An 18,745-nucleotide genomic window follows, 5' to 3' on the forward strand; every position below is an offset into this window, starting at 1 on the left:
TGGTAACTATATAATGTATATAAACTACTAGTATATATACATGTTGATGTACTAATATACTCAGACCACTATAGATTGTCTATAGTGGTCTGAGACCAGTATACAAGCACATGCAAACATACAGATAGACAGATAGATATAAATACATTTTGTAGTTGTGGGAAAGCTGCTGTCAATAGCAAGGCAGTACTATATAGATAAACTATTGGCAACAATACAATGTACACAAAACGACTAGTATATATACCATTATAACGTAACAGCTTTGACTTGCATTTCTACTGAAACATCAAATGATTAATAGCCTGCATATACATTCCACTGAAACTTCATTACATATGTATTTGGTGTCATTGTCTCAGATCTGATATAAATACGTATAAAAATAACAGATATATCTGACTTGTTTTATATCTCAGTTAGCCTGGAATCCATGTGGAAGGTTTGGTTTTAAAATCCACGTCTGCATGGATTCCAGACTCAGTAGGCAAGTACAAATGTAGGCATTGTTTTGGAAAATTATCTTTAAAAAATTCCAAACACCATTCAAATTTTGCTGGTAATTTAAATTATCAATTACAGCATATTATGTAATTCTAATGGGAAATCTAATTCGTACATCAGATCATATGCCAGTATTTGTAGCTAATACTCAGGCAATTAAACTGACATGTTCGTTGAACTTTATTTTTTTAATTACAATTTGAGATGACAAAAGAGTATTTCATTATTACTGAAAACAAGGAACATACATCAATAACACCACAATAATTATTATAATGAAGAGACAATAAAAGAGGAAACAATTATAAACTAATACAGTAATTGGTGTGAAAATTTATACTCTGGCTCCTACACAGTTCAACCATAGGCCCTACCCTTCATGTAGGGTCTGTGGTTCAACCGTGGAGGTGTAACCGTAGGAAGATCCTTGCTACCTCCATGGTTGATTAGTACCTGTTCCATTGAAGAATGGACCGTAAAAGAGCTAATATTTAGGTTGATTTCCAAGGGTTCTTGAATACATGAAAAAAAGGTTTATGGTCGGCATGAAAAACTAGGTGGGGTCGGGTAACAGGAACCAAACAACTTTTTTTATTTGGCCTAACATGGGATTTATCGTTTAGTGTGGATACCAACGTGGTATCAAATCATCTCTAGAGAGATGTTGACATTCAATGAAGGATAGCACTAGGAAAGTATAGATGAAACTATTGTATTTAGATTTTGCTAGCCTGAGGATTCCACTTGTCCTTTGTCCTAAAATCTTTAGAAAAAACACAAGATATAAAGGAAGTTGTACGAATGTGAAATGTTTTCTGTTCTTTTATTAGTGTTCTAAAACCTTATCAAAACAGTAAAGTAAGAATTCCAACATCAAATTCATGGTCAAACAGAAAAAAACGTGTAAAAATAAACACTACTTTTGTTATAACAAGTTCATAATGTCTTTACTTACATCAAAGCTTGTTTACTTGTATCTATGGGGGGTTTGTATACACTTTGTAACTCCCTCTCTACTCATCACCAAGCGTGCAAATCCCTCCTTACACTCCCTACCTCTCACCAGGTGTGTAACTCCCTCCCTACAGACCCCTCACCAGGTGTGGAAAAAGTAAAGTCTGCCTATATATGTATCAACTGGACTTTGGTTTAAGTCCCCCCCCCCCACTCTTCATGGAGTCTCCCTGTGACATATACACACATATACACATTTACTCCCCCCTCCAAACATACCACACACACATACATCTGGTATGGGTAGAACAAAGGGCAACCTTGGTGTATGTTGACATACTACTTCACAGACAAGTAACAATTGTTTGTGGTTTGTATTCACAGTGAAGTACATTTGTATTACATAGTGCACTGATTGTATAACATAGATACAAGATTTACATTGAACTGTACAGCTGCCATTGTCTTGTCAGTCTATTGTATCTTGTATGAAGCACATGTTAAATGTTTTCATTGACAAAACAATTGGTTCTGCCATAGACCTAGAGTTCTGCTAATCCAACTTTACTTACAGTTTTAATGTTTGTAACATGTTTCAGAATTATACTTGTTAAAAATGTTACCATACGTGTTGCAACATTAATGCAGTATTTTATTGTACACACAGGTATATTGTAAAATGTTACCCATACCTGTTACTACATTAGTACAGTATTTTATCCCACACACTGGCATGTTGTAAGTGAAAGGAGTCTGCACTGTCTATGATACAATACAGATATCGACAGTTAATTTCTCAAGGCCAGAACAGTGTCTCTGATTTGGACAAAAAATATCTAGAGTCAACCAAGGGGAATGTCCACCAACGTAACAATAGTTATTAGTAGTTTGGGGTACATTGATGAGTCTAGCTCTCAAGGCATAGACCACATGGAGGAAAACAAATTATCCAGACTTCAACCAAGGCAGGGATGGTCCACAAATTACCAATGTAACCATCCGTACAATAGTTAAAGTAGTTTGGGGTACATTGATGATAGATTATAAGTCTGTCAAGGTCAGAACACTGTCTGTCACAGACTCTGTCTACTATCCACAGTGCCAAGTAACCACCTAAACAATAGTTTGGGGTACATTGATGATAGTCTCTCAAGGTCAGAACATTGTCTGTCACACTGTCTACTGTCCACAGTGCCAACGTATAAAACCACCTATACAATACTTGCTATTTAGACATGCTCTAAGCCAGCAGACAAACTGAAAAGCCTAGCAATTATTAGCCTAGAAGCCAGGCAGTTTGATTGATTGCCCCATGAGAAAATTAACAAATTCACATGGATTCCAGGCTAAGCAATGAGATAGACATGTTGAGATAAGCACAATAAAGATAACACAAAAACACCCTACATTAGTACATACATTATTGTCTGCTCTGCAATTTGTTAATGATAACAAAAATAAAATAAACGAAATACATGTAGTATTGTATCAGCAAACAGAGTTATAGGGTCCTGGACTCCTGACTAATGTGATGTGTATGCTTACTGACACTTGTAATTACAGCGAATGTATTTGCATGAAACTTGTCTCATTCCTTCTTATGGCAAGCAAGCACACCTGCTTGTTTTTAGTGGGTTTTAAGTCAGTGGGGCTTCCTCTTTCACTCAGCATGCTCTGTACTTATATTGACACTATATGAACAAAGCACAAGTGAACTGCATTGTAAGGTTTGTGAGATATTAGTATCGACATTACTGCTATATGTTGTCATTTGTAAGGTCACTTGGGGTCATCGAAGGTTATCGTCATCTAAGAGACTCCCTGGTTTGTACATGTATGTATTACAGTTTCTAGGTTTCAGTGGGAGTCTGGATATTTAGGTTTCTATGCTGTCCAAACACAGGTGATGTACACACACTTAGATGTAGCTGAGTACATATTATTTGCATAAACTCCATCTTGCCCCTACTTGGTCTCTATGACTTTTGTAATCTAGTGCAGAACTCCACCCTACTACTAGTATATACTGGTACTTTGAATATTTCAATATCAGTCATCACATAGGATTTTTAAAAAAGTCCACAGAAATTTCATGTATTTTTTGCATGAAGGTACATGTATATGATCATAAAGTATTTACAAACCCGATAACTTACATATAGCTTGCCTTATATTAAATACTCCTAGACACAAGAAGATTTATGTGACATTGTAATTTTTTGTATATATAAATGACTAAAATGTCCCTGTGGACCCCTGCATACAAATTACAAGAGAAACATGTTTCCCTGCATGTATGTGTATCCCTGGATCTGTGACCTTGCAATCACTTCTTCTACCCACCAGCTTGTTATGGTGGCCATTCAAACTGAATAACATAGCCACATCCCCAAACCAAAAGCTGTTATCAGAATATCATGAATATGTGTATGTATAAATTTACATAACATTTGCATTGAATGTAAATTTTCACACTTCGTGCATTGCATACATTTACATTTACATGTACTTGTTAACTCCTGTGTTTGTAGCAGTTACTACTTAGATATGCACATTCACATAAGGACTTCATTTGAATAATTGAACAGGCTGACTTACGTAATTGCTCACTATTGTGACCAATCAGCTTACAGGGATACTTTCAAACCTTATTACCCATTTGATATAGGGTTCCACAACAAGCTGGTAGGTAGAACAAGCACTAGTACAATAGTCAAAGATCCAGCAACACAGAGAGGCCCATTCTCGCAAACTAGAGCTGTTTATTTCTTCCACCTCCGGATGGCTCGTTTTGGCGGTGCTATAAAAGAGGCCATGGTTTGTTACGATGAGAAAGGTCACATGTTTCCATGTGACTGTGTAACACTGTACAAATGTAGGTTTTATCACACAGTTTATTGCTTTTCTTTTCATATATATCTAGACTAAGACCTTATAAACAACATTTAGTTGAACGTTTAATATCACATCAATGCATTTCATTAACCTTTGACCCGCCTTTGAGAATTGATATATGGCGATATGCTGGATAGCATAGAATAGGATAGATGTCACAGTTAGATCCATAACTGAATATGATATTGATACATGTACATGTATTACTAAAAGGTCACAAATGTCTACAACCTCACGACTTTTCATGATTGATTTTATAATATACACATGTAGAGTCATTTACATTTACATTGTTTTTCATCGAAATAAGCTTAAAGGGATGCCTTAATTTGTAGAAAGAAAACTACATTTTCATTATCTATAAATCTTACTTTTCATGATTATCGTGTAAGAATACATAGAAATACATGTACATGATGTATATATGCATGTATATAGTTAAAACTAGCCTGGAAATTGGAATCCATGCAGATGGTGATTTTAAATTTAGTATTTTCTCCATCACGGCGAGAGGGGAAAACATAAATTAAAATCCCTGATAGCCAGGTTTCTAGGCTAAGTTAAAACTACACTGCCAGGAGGAGACATGTTGTTACCATGGAGATATAACCACTTGTACTTGTCTGTGTTGTTACCATGGAGACATAAAGGGAGTTATTCTTCACTGTGTTTTTCGTCCAGTTTGTAACAAATCACCTTAATCTTTAGTGTTTGAGAGATGAAAACAAATCACGTTCCACTTTTTGTCATTGACTGTTAATAGCAAGTTGTATCATCCAGTGGCTATTTGAGTATTTCACATATGTTTCATTTGTGTTGCAAATTGAGGACAAAAATTGAAGTTTTCTATATTATAGGTATACAAGTATTGATTGTTTAAGGAGTGAAAACATTAAAAAAAATGTATGTCCTTACTTTGTAACAGGCTGTCAACACATAAAGGTGTCTGTATGACTGCCTGTAGTAATTGAATGTCTCGCATACATGTGCATTGGGGGGGGGGGGGGGCATACATGTATGCTTCATTTGCATGATTTGTGGTACAATTGAGGACAGAGACTGATGTTCCCTAAAGTGGTCTAAAATTGTTGAGTGCATGATGGCAGCATATGCTCCCACTGTGTCATAAATTGTTTATGTACATTGTAATAAGCTACATGTATGGCACTACTATCAAAGTGCTTTTTCACAATAAATGCTACTTCTCATTTGCATGCTGAAATGAAAGGAAAAGTGAAGTTTCCTTATAACTATACAGATTTAAAATTATTGAGTGTTTGAAAGGGGGAAAAATGTATGTTCTCACTTTGAAATAGATTCTATAAGCTCTGGCAATGTGATTGCCCTTTTCAATTTACAATATGTTCTTTAATTGGTGCCAAAATTGAAGTTGCTTTCAAAGATTGAGTGTTTGAAAAGAGAAATGAAAGCGAAATGAATCATATGTTCCCCATTTGTCCATTGTTGAAATATAAAACTGGGGGGGGGGGGGGGGGGGGGGGGGTACCAGTGGCCAGCTCTGGTTGGAGTGTGCAGCCAGTGCTGGAAACCCCAGTCCCCATTTTAGACCCATTTTGACCAAAAATCAATACCCCAATTTAAACCATTACAGGTTTTTAGCACAATTGAACTGATAAGGTTCAGTAGTGCTATAGGCATGGCAAAGTGTCTGTTTGTCTGTCTGTCTGTCTGTCTGTCTGTCTGTCTGTCTGTGTCTGTGTGTGTGTGTGTGTGTGTGTGTGCGTGTGTGTGTGTGTGTGTGTGTGTGTGTGGATGCGTGTGTGGATGTGTGTGTATAAACAACTTAAAGTCAAAAACTGCTGGACCGATTGCTTTGATATTTGGTGGTCATGTTACTTGTGGTGTCTAGTTGGGAAATTGTTCAAATGAAAATGATTGCATCAGAGATGTGGGTTTTGGGTAAAAAAAACCCTATAATTCCAAAACTACTGAGCAGATTGGGCTGAAAGTTAATAGGGATGCATCTGTGGGTGTATAGATGAAGAAATATTAAGCATATAATGATCTCATCAGTAATATGCAAATTAGGTGTAAAAATGTGAATTTTGGTCAAACTTGGTGATATGTTTCTGGAAGTGTTCTGCAGATTTTCTTCAAAATATTTTGACACAATTGGCTCTAGAAACCATGACAATGCCCTTAGCAATAGCCAAATGGCAGTATATTTTGGTCAAATAACAACATCATCTGATAGGCAAGTGAGTAAAACATTCAAAAAATATATGCAAATATCCCTAGCAACCATGACCACACCCATAGCAACAACCAAACGGTTGCGTATTTCACACCACCACTGTTTCGTGAGAATGGATAGATTTACTCATGAAGTATACCAAAATTGAACACTGACAGACTCTTGAGTGGGAATTTTAATTTTAATCTCATTTTACTATTTTGATAAAGGAGAAAACTTGTATACTATCATTAGTACAGTCTAGTGTGACATTCAGTTTGAGTTCATTGGTACTGTGTATCACTACAGAATGTATACCCACTGGTAAGTATGTTGACTGATGTAGTCAAATTATCAAATCAAAATAAAAGATGTCTAAATTTATCAATAATTGACGTGATTGAACTACTAACACAACATAAGATGGATTTCCTGTGTGCAATATAATATGAGTAATTAGCATGTTCTTGTCAAAGCTGTTTCCACTTTGATCACACACATGCTGACTTTGTATATATATGTAACATTAATATGAGACTGATATCAGATATCATATATTTGATACCAGTGTATTGATCCATACTGACAGTCCATTGATTTTTTGTATTGAATAAAAGACATCTCTAAGGCCAAAAAAAAAATATCTGGTTCTGGTCAGGGTAAACTTTCTAAAGTGGTGCGACGACGCAAATTTTTTTTTTTTTTTTTCCTTTTTTTTTTTTTTTTTTTTTTTGCAAATAAGTAAATACACAGTTTTTGACACTACATACTCTGTTCTATCATATGTATATCTTGAAAAACTTCCCTTTTCTTCGAAGCAGTTTTGGCTTTGTATTTAAGCAGTCTTGGCATGTAGGGTAGCTTTCAGCTACTTGTTCTCCAGATATCAGGAATAAATAAGGAGCGGGAAAGCAAAAATTATCAGAAAAAAAAGGATCGACACGAGGGTATTCAGGGCACGCGCGTGCTGACCAGAACCAGATATATATTTTTTTTTTTTTGCCTAATACTTGCATCTATTGGATAATTCATTCTCTTGATGCGTCGCTGTGCCAGATGTTATATCTGCCAAACTGAATTAAACATTTGGGATAAATAAAGTTATTGAATTGAATTTAAATGTATGTCAACATTTGTCAGGAAAAGAATTGTCAGAGACAGATGTTTCAGTGCCCTGTTTTCACATACAAGCCAGGATTACTAATTTAGAGACATGTATGGTAGGATTTGCTGTAAGGTACACCGTGATATGGCGCCCTCAGGCATCAGCCAATCTCTTTCAAGATCAAGGTGCAAGGCCAATGAGGGCCATTAAAGCAACAAGAAATACAGTCAAGCTTCTTTTGATATAGGATCAAATCTTTCTATTGATATGTAGCTCTGTCGGTCAACTGTTTTTGACACCCAAATTAAAGGCCAATATTGGTTTGGAATTAGTTTTAATCTGTATTTATAATTCTAATGGTAAGATCGTAGTAATCCAAGACTGTGGGATTGAAGCTTTGGGATTTAACTCTCATCTGACATGGGCCTTTATCAGTGAAACTTAAATATGAATGTATTGAATGGTTATATATGTGATTTTAAAATATTATCCTTGACAAGGACAGGCATACTTCGTCTAGTTCCTATACAGTATCGTTACGATTTATCCCTTTTTTAGAAACCACGGTTAGCGTCCAGACTAAGTCATACTAGTGATAGCTTGCATACTGTGACCTACATCAAGGGTATTACAGTACTGTTAATCTATATACAGGGTCAGATGTTAAGTGGAGACCAATTGTAACTTAATTTAAAGTGACAGTGATATGCACAAAGACAGATTGATCACATTTTAGTGTGTGTGTGTAGACACTGAGTGCATGATTACTGACGATAATTCCTGGCCTCTTTATCTCTGGGAAGTAAAGATAGGTATTAACAATGGATTAAGGAGAAGGAAAATGGAATGTTGGGAGGAAGGAGTACATTAGGGATGGACTGGGAAAGAGATTGGAAGAAATGACAGAAGTAGAAGGAAAAATCAATAGGGATAGAGTTCTGGAGATAACAAGGAAATGGGAGATGAATTACAAAGAATAAGAGTGGGGCTCGGAAGCATGAAGTGAGTACATTCGTGTGTGAGGGAAGATTAGGTGAAATAAAAGATTTGGGGAGACTGGGGGAGACTATAAATGTATGCGGGAACATCTGGTGAAAGAAAGGTTTTGTTGAAAAAGAAAGTACTACTGTATGATGGAATGGGATTGGGATGAAAGAAAGAGATTATAGGGTTATGGCAAGAGAGAACTGTTGGGAAGAAGAGAAAGAAAAAAACAGGGAAAGAGAGAGAAAATACAAATAGAAGTGAGTGGAGAAGGAAAGAATTGAACTTAGGGAATACTGATATTAGAAAAAAAAAACAAGGAAGGAACAAAAATTGTGTGCTAAGTAGATTATGTATATTGCTGTGTACACTTTAATATGCCTACATTGTACATGTAGACTTGAAGGACAAATGGTACTACACTATTTAGAATGGTATGGATATTGTTCTGCATGGCAGCATCATAACTATAAAATATAATCATTGCCAGTGTCCTATCTTATAGTCTATACAGTATCGTTACGATTTATACCTTCACTCACATTGTGGTTAGAAACCACAGTCATCATCGCAAACCACAACCATTTTATGGTACTGTTCTTAAAGAGCCGGTTCCTATTTTCAAAGAAATAATAGCTCTGGTTTGCGAGAATGACCACAGTTGGCATCCAGACTATCTATCTTAAGGTTGTGTTAAGGTTATTTAGAAATAAAGATTCAGAATGTGTGCTGGTCAATCACAAATGCAGTCATGGAGTTACAGTAGTTCTAGAAAATGGAAGGAAAAGTTGTCTTTTTTTGAAGTAATTTTCAACACTGTTAAATTTGGCAAAGGATGTCATAACTTAGATGCTTGTCAGACTCAAGAGTCCTTTATTTTTACAATCCTGTCTCTTTATTTCACATTTAGTCATAATTTACACTCGTCTGGCATTTATATATTATGTTGTAGTAAGTTTCACAACACACAGTTTCATTGCAATAATAGAAAATGAGACTACGACATGATTCAGCATATAAATAATCCTCAACACTGAAGTTGTGTTCCTAAATCACTGTGTGTGTGTACACATGTAGCTGAAAGACCAGAGTACCACTCATAACTGTCTTTTAACTGTCCATACATCATACTTGACATGGACATGTGTTGTTACATTGTATTGGTATGAAATAAGTGTGACTCTGAATATTGATGTCATTCATGATCACTATTGGTTGGTGCCATATGTATGCGTAATCTTAAATTACCAGTAAACTGTTTTTAGCAGTCTATACATCGTACATGACATGAACATGTGCTGTTATTTGTATGAAATAAGTGTAAGTATTGTTACATGTTTTGCTGTCATTCATGATCACTATTGGTTGTGCCATATGTATGTAATGGTAAATTAACAGTTGCTGTATTGTGACATTTTGTCTATGTATTTACTATATATATGCTTGTTGTATTTAAGTAATAAATTAAAGTGTGTTATAATTGCAGCATAACTGCAGTTATTACATATGTACCAGTAATATCTGTATAGTGTTTGAGGGAATTATCAAAATGTAATGATACATACATTGCATTTATGAAAAGTGGTATTCAAATTAAAGAGAATAAGGAACAAATTATTAAGATTTAGAGAAAGTATGTTGATGAAAAGTGGGGAATTTTAATATTGATTTTGTAATGAATAAAACTTGTAGATGCTCTTGTACTAAAACACAGAATTGGTTCACTTGGTCAGCTTGTCATGTGACATAACCAGTGAACTTCAGATAACCTTTGACCTCAGTTCTGTGGTAATTGGACTTCAAATAGGAATTTACAAATCAACTGTAAATTTGTGAATTAAATTATTTAAATAAAGTTTGATTGAATCTCATATGGGCTAGATAATTACAATTTCTGACCAATTCCTCCATATATACTTAAAATGCATGTCATTGAATTAATTATCTGTAACAGTCATTAATTAATTTATCTAGCATAGTGTCATAGATCTGAGTGATTAGTTGCGCTAATTAATCATTCATTAATTCATACTGTATTTAATAATTTAATTTCATAATTAAATGGACTCAGTAATTTTCTGGCTATGTCATTACCATGATTATGTTACAAACAGTGAATATTTAATATGCAATATATATACGTACCCTGTGATCAATGTTAATAGAAATTTACTATATTTCAAATACATCATGATATGTTCTTGTTTTTGAGTCCTTTTGTTGAAATATGTATGTTTATTGTGAATGTTCCAACAGTTTTTGCAAAGAGCATTGTCAAGTTTTATCACAGTGCCAATTATACTAGTCGAATAGCTTGTCGTTATACGATAGCTTGTCGTTATACAGCGCTAAGAATGCCTTCTAATAAAAGAGTCATTTTTTTGCGGATCAAAATAATGAATACTGGGATTTGTTTTGAGTCACCATATTGTAGGAAATAGGGAAGCCAAATGTTGGTGTCACTAGAAATTGATACGTGGCAGTGATGTATCAATTTAATTTACTAGTAAAATACATACTGTTTAGTTTGTATGTCAGGCCTTGGTGCTATAAAAATAAGTGTTGTTTATTTGCTCAGACCGTTAGACCCCTTAGTCTGAATATAGATGATCACCATGATTGAATAAAAATACAATAGACATGGTGATGAAATATTTATCGACATTATCACATTCTCTCTGTATAGCAAACAAACCTCTCTGATATTTAAAAAAAATTAATATCATAGTTTACATTTTTTCTTTTGTCATATATTGATTAGATGCTGTAGTGAAATTGTTTAAGTAATATAAACCACCCCCTGGGAATGGTATACCACTCGGTTTTGACCAGTGAATGAAATATATGCACTCGCTATTGCTCATGCATATATTGAGCTCACTGGTCAAAACCGAGTGGTATACCATTCCCAGGGGGAGGGGGGGGGGGGTTTATCGCTATTATATTATACCAGTATATTGAAAATATTGGAAACAAGATAACATTTTCTGGTTTTATTTGCACCCCATCCCTGCACGGACTACAACGTTCGTAGACGAACAGTGAACATCAAAATTTGGACGTGTGCCAACTGTGCATTATTGCTCATTTTAGATGCACTAGTTCCATGTCTAGACCAATCAGATCTCTCAATTTGTGCCATCAATATAGTAATATAATATACTGATATTTATAATATTACATCCTACATATTTTTAAATATCATATTTTGGTACATGATTATGACTAGATCAATATCTGATATCATAATCTGATGTGAAACCAGATATAGCTTGTATGATATCCTTACCAACAGTTCAATATCAAGTTATACCTAATACTTGTTAGAAGTCCTTTATAATCATTGTTATATTTGAGCAATTTGACGTAAATATTGCTACACATAGTCCAAATATTGCTACACTGTTCAATCATATTCTGATTTCGAACAAAGTGTGAAAAATGTACAAAGCTTGTTTTGTATGCTGATATCAAAGTGAATAATAATTACTTGTAGTCATGTAAACACCCTATCATGACAATGGTTTAGTCCAAAACTACAGTATTGTAGAAATTGATTGGAGGTGGAAGTAAAAAAGTAGTTGATTGGTTGACAGACCCATACTTGCTATAATAGACCTCAGTTTACAAATTTATGATGTGTTCAGAGCAGTACTAGAAGAGTTACATTGTGATACAATGTAACAATTTCATCATTTTAGGTTTTGACGAGAGAGGATTTGCCATGATGAGACCACCACAGCCAGTAATCCTTGGGTGCCTTAACTGTATCAAGTACATCATTTTCTCTGGCCGCATGGTAAGCAAATATTTGTTACCATGGTAACATGCAACTCAAAATTTGTAAGGATGTGTAGGGACTAGGTTTGATAACAGTAGCAGTTGTTTGACTATCACCACACTGTTACAAATCTGCAGACCTCATACATGTACCGATATGTACATGTATACTTCAAATTGTAGACATATTAATAACAACAAAATATGTACATGATTGTATATTTAGGAAGGATGGAAGTTAATTTATAAATAACTCCATATTATACTCCAAAAACTTTAATGTAAGTAACCGAAACAGAGCCAATGGCATTAAAGCACAACTGCATACTTTATTTGTTCTGAGAGGATCTAAGTTGATGTAATTTTGGGTGGGTTTGATAGATGGGTTATTATGTGTTTTGGGTGGCTTTGATAGATAGGTCATTATGTGTTTTGGGTTGGTCCAGCACCTTAGAAAGGCCACAAATCATTCTCAGTGATAACTACTTCTACATGTACTTCTGTTGCTCTTTCTGATGACTCGGTAATACTAACAAGTATCACACCAAGTTACTAATGACTCGGTAATACTAACAAGTTATTATACCAAATACAGTGTGAACAAAAGTTTTGCAGTAATGTTTCTCTCTTCAAGTTCATAGGGATGACTGACCTACTTGTATATAAAATTGCAAGATTTATATTATTTATTTTGTACAATACAGAGTATGAGACTGTCGACAGTCATTCGTGCCTTTTTTGCTAGGTTCCATCTAAAATGTACAAAGTCGTCGCCTCACTCCATAGCACTGAATACTAATGCATACTGATAATGATATGAACAGCGAGTGCCGGAGTCATGAACGTAGCTCATATCATTATCAGTATGTTGACAGTCTAAGTAGTAAATTATAGTTAGAAATACTATACATACATGTACTGCTGAAATCATATACGTCACATTATCATTGATAAAATAAATTTATATTAACATTCCATTTATTGAACCACAATAATTTCATATCTTATTTGATATTTTGAATAAAAAAAATTACTGTAGCCTTATCAATTATGCATATTGTCATTAATGTCCAATAATTATCACCACCAATTGTATTGTAAAGCCTATAAATTTGTACCTGCTATGATTTTGTCTTGTAAGTCATGAAAACATAAAATTTGACCATGGTATAGTTTTAAAGGTCACATCACAAAGTAAAGATCTTCCTTATCCATTCATCATTCATATTTGATAAGTTTCATTTCTAACTGCAGGCAGCAACATATGTACAATATACATAATCTCCCTATATACAATGACTCAGTACCAGCGACTTACACGACACAGATTTCACTATTATATTTAATTTAGCAATCTAAAGACAGAGATACTACCATCATGTAGGCATAGATAATCTACTGGTAACTGGACCCATGTTGGATTTTGTATGCCTACTGTGGTCTTTTTAATGTTGTCTGTTGAAATTTTTACAGGATAAAAGTCACACTCTAGCACATACATGTATAATACATTAGAAAACTTATGTAGGAAGGAACAGGTGTCCCTGCAACATGATAGTTTGTGGTTGAATACACATATACATGTGTACGCATAAAGAGACTTAGTCTTGTGTAAGCACACAGACTTTGTCTTGTGTAAGCACAAAGAGACTTTGTTTTTGTCTTGTGTAAGCACAAAGAGACTTTGTCTTGTGTAAGCACAAAGAGACTTTGTCTTTGTCTTTGTCTTGTGTAAGCACAAAGAGACTTTGTCTTGTGTAAGCACAAAGAGACTTTGCAAGCAAGACAGTGATATTTAATTGTCTCACATATAGCAGCTAGACCCTAAAGCATTTGTGGCAAGGACATAGTCAAAATCCACCAACGCAAAGGTTTCACTATTAGTATTACAGTGGTAAACACATACTTCGAGGGTATTATTTTTCATTGCATCAGCAGAAAAATGTGCTCCGGATTATAAGAATACATTTTATGCCATTTGTGAAACCTTTGGAGAGTTCTCCATTAAATGAGATATGATTTATTATGTTTTAAAAGTTGGAATAATATAACAATATGAAACAAAATTAACTACAATATCCTTAAAATCTACAGAGAGTTCCATTTAATAAAACTATATATTCATACACTTGCTGCTGCTATTTACAAAGTATGCTACTGAAAAAAAACCAAAACACATTTCCACCGGATTACATCTTGTACTCATGTATACTGATAGATACCTAATCAAAACACCATACAATGTTGTTTGAATCAGCCATATGTTTCCTGATCAATTAGCGATATAAAAATGCACACATAAAGTAAAGGGGTTTGTAAGATATTAAAGATACAATATATTAGTCACACTACCCTATCAGATTATACCACTTCAAACAGAAGCCTGATAAGGACTGATATATCAATCTAAAAGCAAAGCTGATTTTCAAGTTCAGTGCACATCATGTATCATACTGTGTAGTTAGATCTGTAATTACAATGTATTGGAAATGTGAAGGTCAGTTTAGATGTTTGCTAGATGGGCAGATTATGTGTCTTCTTCAACAATGCTATCACTACAGCAAAGTTAATAAGTCAAACCATAGACCCTCCACCCGTCAAACTAACAATTTTAAAGGGGCACATGCTGAGTTTAGACTGTTTTTACTTTGGTGGGTAAAGTAAAATACTTTAAATAAAACCATGGCTAAACTAATCAAGTATAATGTTTACAACGATTCATGTAGCCATGACGTGTCCCTTTTTATTTTTTACCAACAATCCAACCCATGCGTTGTTCACATAATGACAGGGGTTTCTGCAAATTTGTTGATACCTACCAACAATTATGTCATCAAATCTTTTATATATTACATTTTTGTATATCTAAATACAGGATTGATTTCTACCAGTATAAGTAACGAATGAGTGTGCTTCAGTAAGTAGAATGCAATATGTAACACTTCGTAGGCAACAAAAATTGTGTCCAAAAACCATCTAAACTCAGCCTGTGCCCCTTATAATAATACAATGTTACCATAGTTTATATTGTCTATACACCGTCATGTATGTGTTAACGGACAGCTACAGGATCACATTATGTGTCTTCTTCATGAATGTTGTCACAACACCACATGCTGTCAAACCAACAACTTGAAATAATAATACAATGTTAGTTTACGCCAGCTAAGATCTACTGGTACAATTGTATATCATACATGTAGATGTTATTATAGTGGCATGATCAGATAATATGTGAGGCTGTTCTTCATCAATGTTATCAGTACTAACACTACAGTGAATGCAAACAAATCAGCTTGTTAATTGTATTGTTAGTGGTTAGCAAATACAATGTACTACAAGGCTACTTCTTACACATGTACACATTCTGCTAGCTCTGTAACAATAATATTCAATAGGGGCTGGGTTAGAGAAGCTACTGTGAGGTAAATTGTTATGAATTGTATTTATTTATTTATTTATTTATTTATTTATTTATTTATTTATTTATTTATTTATAGTTAAGTATTAATATTGATGAATTTATCACATTTCTGATGTGTTTGAGATGCCAATTAAAATAACTAGCATATGCATTGGTTTTTGCAGTTTAAGGTCTGTTGTATCTTCACTGTTAATATTATGTTATATTATGCTGTTATGTCATGATATGCTGTGGTATGCTATGTTACTTTATGCTATGTTCAATATGAGACTTATGTTGTGTTATGCTATGTTATGTTATGTTATGTTATGTTACATGTATGTTACAAGCCTGTATTGTTGATAATTTTGTTATGTTATGGTATGTTGCATTATGTTACTTCACTTCACATCACATCACGTTATGTTATTTTATGTTATGTTATGTTATGTTGTGTTGTGTTGTGTTGTGTTGTGTTATGATGTTGCATTTTATGTATGCTACCATGCATATTCACTCTGCTTACAATCACAACCATTTTGTTCATGTCTATGACAAAATACTTTCAGTCTACCTGAGGTTCATAGTAATTTACTTTACTAATTCTTTTTAGTTTTAACCCAAATTGCGATAACGTGTACATATACAACACCTCTATACAAATGTAGGTTCCCCTCACTGTTATCAGTATCTTAAAAATTTAAGAACACTGCAGAGACACTGTGATCTCAGTATCATTGCAAACTAACAATATCCAAAATCAATAAATAATCCAATGTTGGCTTCACTCTATTGAAATTAATCTACTGAAATGTGAAAATCATTAAGTGTCTAAACTACAAGAATAAAATGCACTATTAATAATTACATTATTCCCTGGACATTCTTACTGGTGTGTTAACAATAATGTTGATAAAAAATTATCATGTTCTTCATTCGCGATGCATAACAAGGTTCTTTATTATATCTCTAGTATTTCCCAAGACTGAGGTAAATGTAGATTAATTTCCAGAGCATGATGATATAGAATTATCTAGGATAATTAAAGTTTACTTTAAAAATTATATTATAAAATTTAATATGCCACCATAACTTCATCATTTGCAGATGATTTGAATTCTTTCATATCGTATGTACACACACACACACACACACACACATACATGTACATGTACACACACACGAATGTGCAAAAAAACGCACACATAGACACACATTCAAGCATACACATAGACACATACATAAGCATACCCACACTCACATATACATGTACACACACACAAATGTACAAAAACACGCACACATAGACACACATTCAAGCATACACATAGACGCATACATAAGCATACCCACACTCACACATGTACCCATATGTACACACACACGTGACATACATATACATACCGGTACATACATTAGTATACATGTATATATACAATGTATACATACATACATACATACATACATACATACATACATACATGTACATATAGACACAGGCACACACACACATACACACATACATACATACATACATACATACATACATACATACATACATACATACATACATACATACATACATACATACATACATACATGATACATACACACATACATACATACATACATACATACATACATACATACATACATACATACATACATACAATGTACATACATACTTCCATACACACATGTTCTTGTTATGGTGCAATAAGAAGATAAAATCAACTGGAGTTCTCCAGTCATTTGCCTTGTTTCTCAGCATTGCTTTTGTTATAAGAAATTTACCAGAGTATTCCAGACCTTCCACTAGTGTTCCCCTTCAAAATTGTAATGGGAACCTGTACAAATATTATCATATTTCCCTTCTTTTATTACGGCAGTCATCAATTATTTTTCAAATGTCAACTCTTGACTACATCTGCCATAGCAAATGTGATTTGTCAAAATGTAATACCATACAAATATAGAGTAGTAATACTTGTAGACAGTGTTTGACAAACTCTATTCACTGGATTGTAATTTTGTTGACTGTAAGTATTATAATATTAGTCATGAGATAGATAGATGTAAGTAGATATTATTGTTTGTACAGAGAAGCTTTGTTTTTTGTCTGTCTGTCACTCATTTGTGGAGCCAATTGTTTATAATGAAGTGTGCATGCCGACAGTCTGTTGAACTATACATTCATTTTATATTGCTATGTACCAAAATCAATGAAATAAAATTAATGTATTTAAGACAAAGTTTGGCAAGTGACACTCTTCGTAATTTGTAATCAGACTGATTCCACTGTTACAGTATCCTGCCCATCAGACTGATTCCAGTACCCTGCCCATCAGACTGATTCCACTGTTACAGTATCCTGCCCATCAGACTGATTCCAGTATCCTGCCCATCAGACTGATTCCACTGTTACAGTATCCTGCCCATCAGACTGATTCCAGTTACAATACATGTATCATGACTATGAGAATGATTCCACTGTTATTTAGACTACATTTTCTTATGTGATTGTGGCCAGTTGCCTATTAAATATATACAATGCTGTGCAGCAGCACATGCAGTTATGTGCATCAGTAGTATGATAAAGCTTTGCAGGAGGCCGTGAGTTTTCATTAAAGAATAAACCTCAGGCATGTTCTGGCTTCCTTAATAATATTTAGAAAACTGAAGAGGCACCTATGTCCATAAGGTCATATGTTCTGAATATTGGTCAGGCTGTTGACAAAGAGTGAAGGCGTCCAGGGAACAATTTTCACGTTTTTGTTTGGAACAAAAGTCTACTTTTTTATTAAACATGGGTGAATTTTAATTTGAAAACTTTAAATTTTGGTCATAAGATTTCTGTAATACTGTCCACAAACATATTTTGTTATACAGTGATATAGAATAAACCCTAGTGCTACCCAAATGAAAC

The 18,745-nt window shown here is 34.1% G+C and overlaps 2 protein-coding genes across 3 annotated transcripts in view; one reads left to right on the forward strand and one right to left on the reverse strand.

The window, feature by feature from the left end:
- Positions 1–18,745, reverse strand: part of LOC144440873 (small ribosomal subunit protein uS7) — a 39,068-nt gene that overhangs the window by 12,654 nt on the left and 7,669 nt on the right. The window lies entirely within an intron of this gene.
- Positions 1–18,745, forward strand: part of LOC144440872 (divergent protein kinase domain 1A-like) — a 50,457-nt gene that overhangs the window by 8,189 nt on the left and 23,523 nt on the right. Inside the window, exon 2 of one of the 2 annotated variants that reach the window (XM_078130307.1) lies at positions 12,338–12,435. The exons of the other annotated variant lie outside the window; for it this stretch is intronic. Coding sequence (XP_077986433.1) covers positions 12,361–12,435 — 75 coding nt within the window. The 5' untranslated portion in view covers positions 12,338–12,360. The remainder of the gene's footprint in view (positions 1–12,337; positions 12,436–18,745) is intronic. 2 annotated transcript variants of the gene reach the window in all.

Source organism: Glandiceps talaboti, chromosome 10 (assembly GCF_964340395.1).
Source record: "Glandiceps talaboti chromosome 10, keGlaTala1.1, whole genome shotgun sequence".
NCBI lineage: Eukaryota > Metazoa > Hemichordata > Enteropneusta > Spengelidae > Glandiceps > Glandiceps talaboti.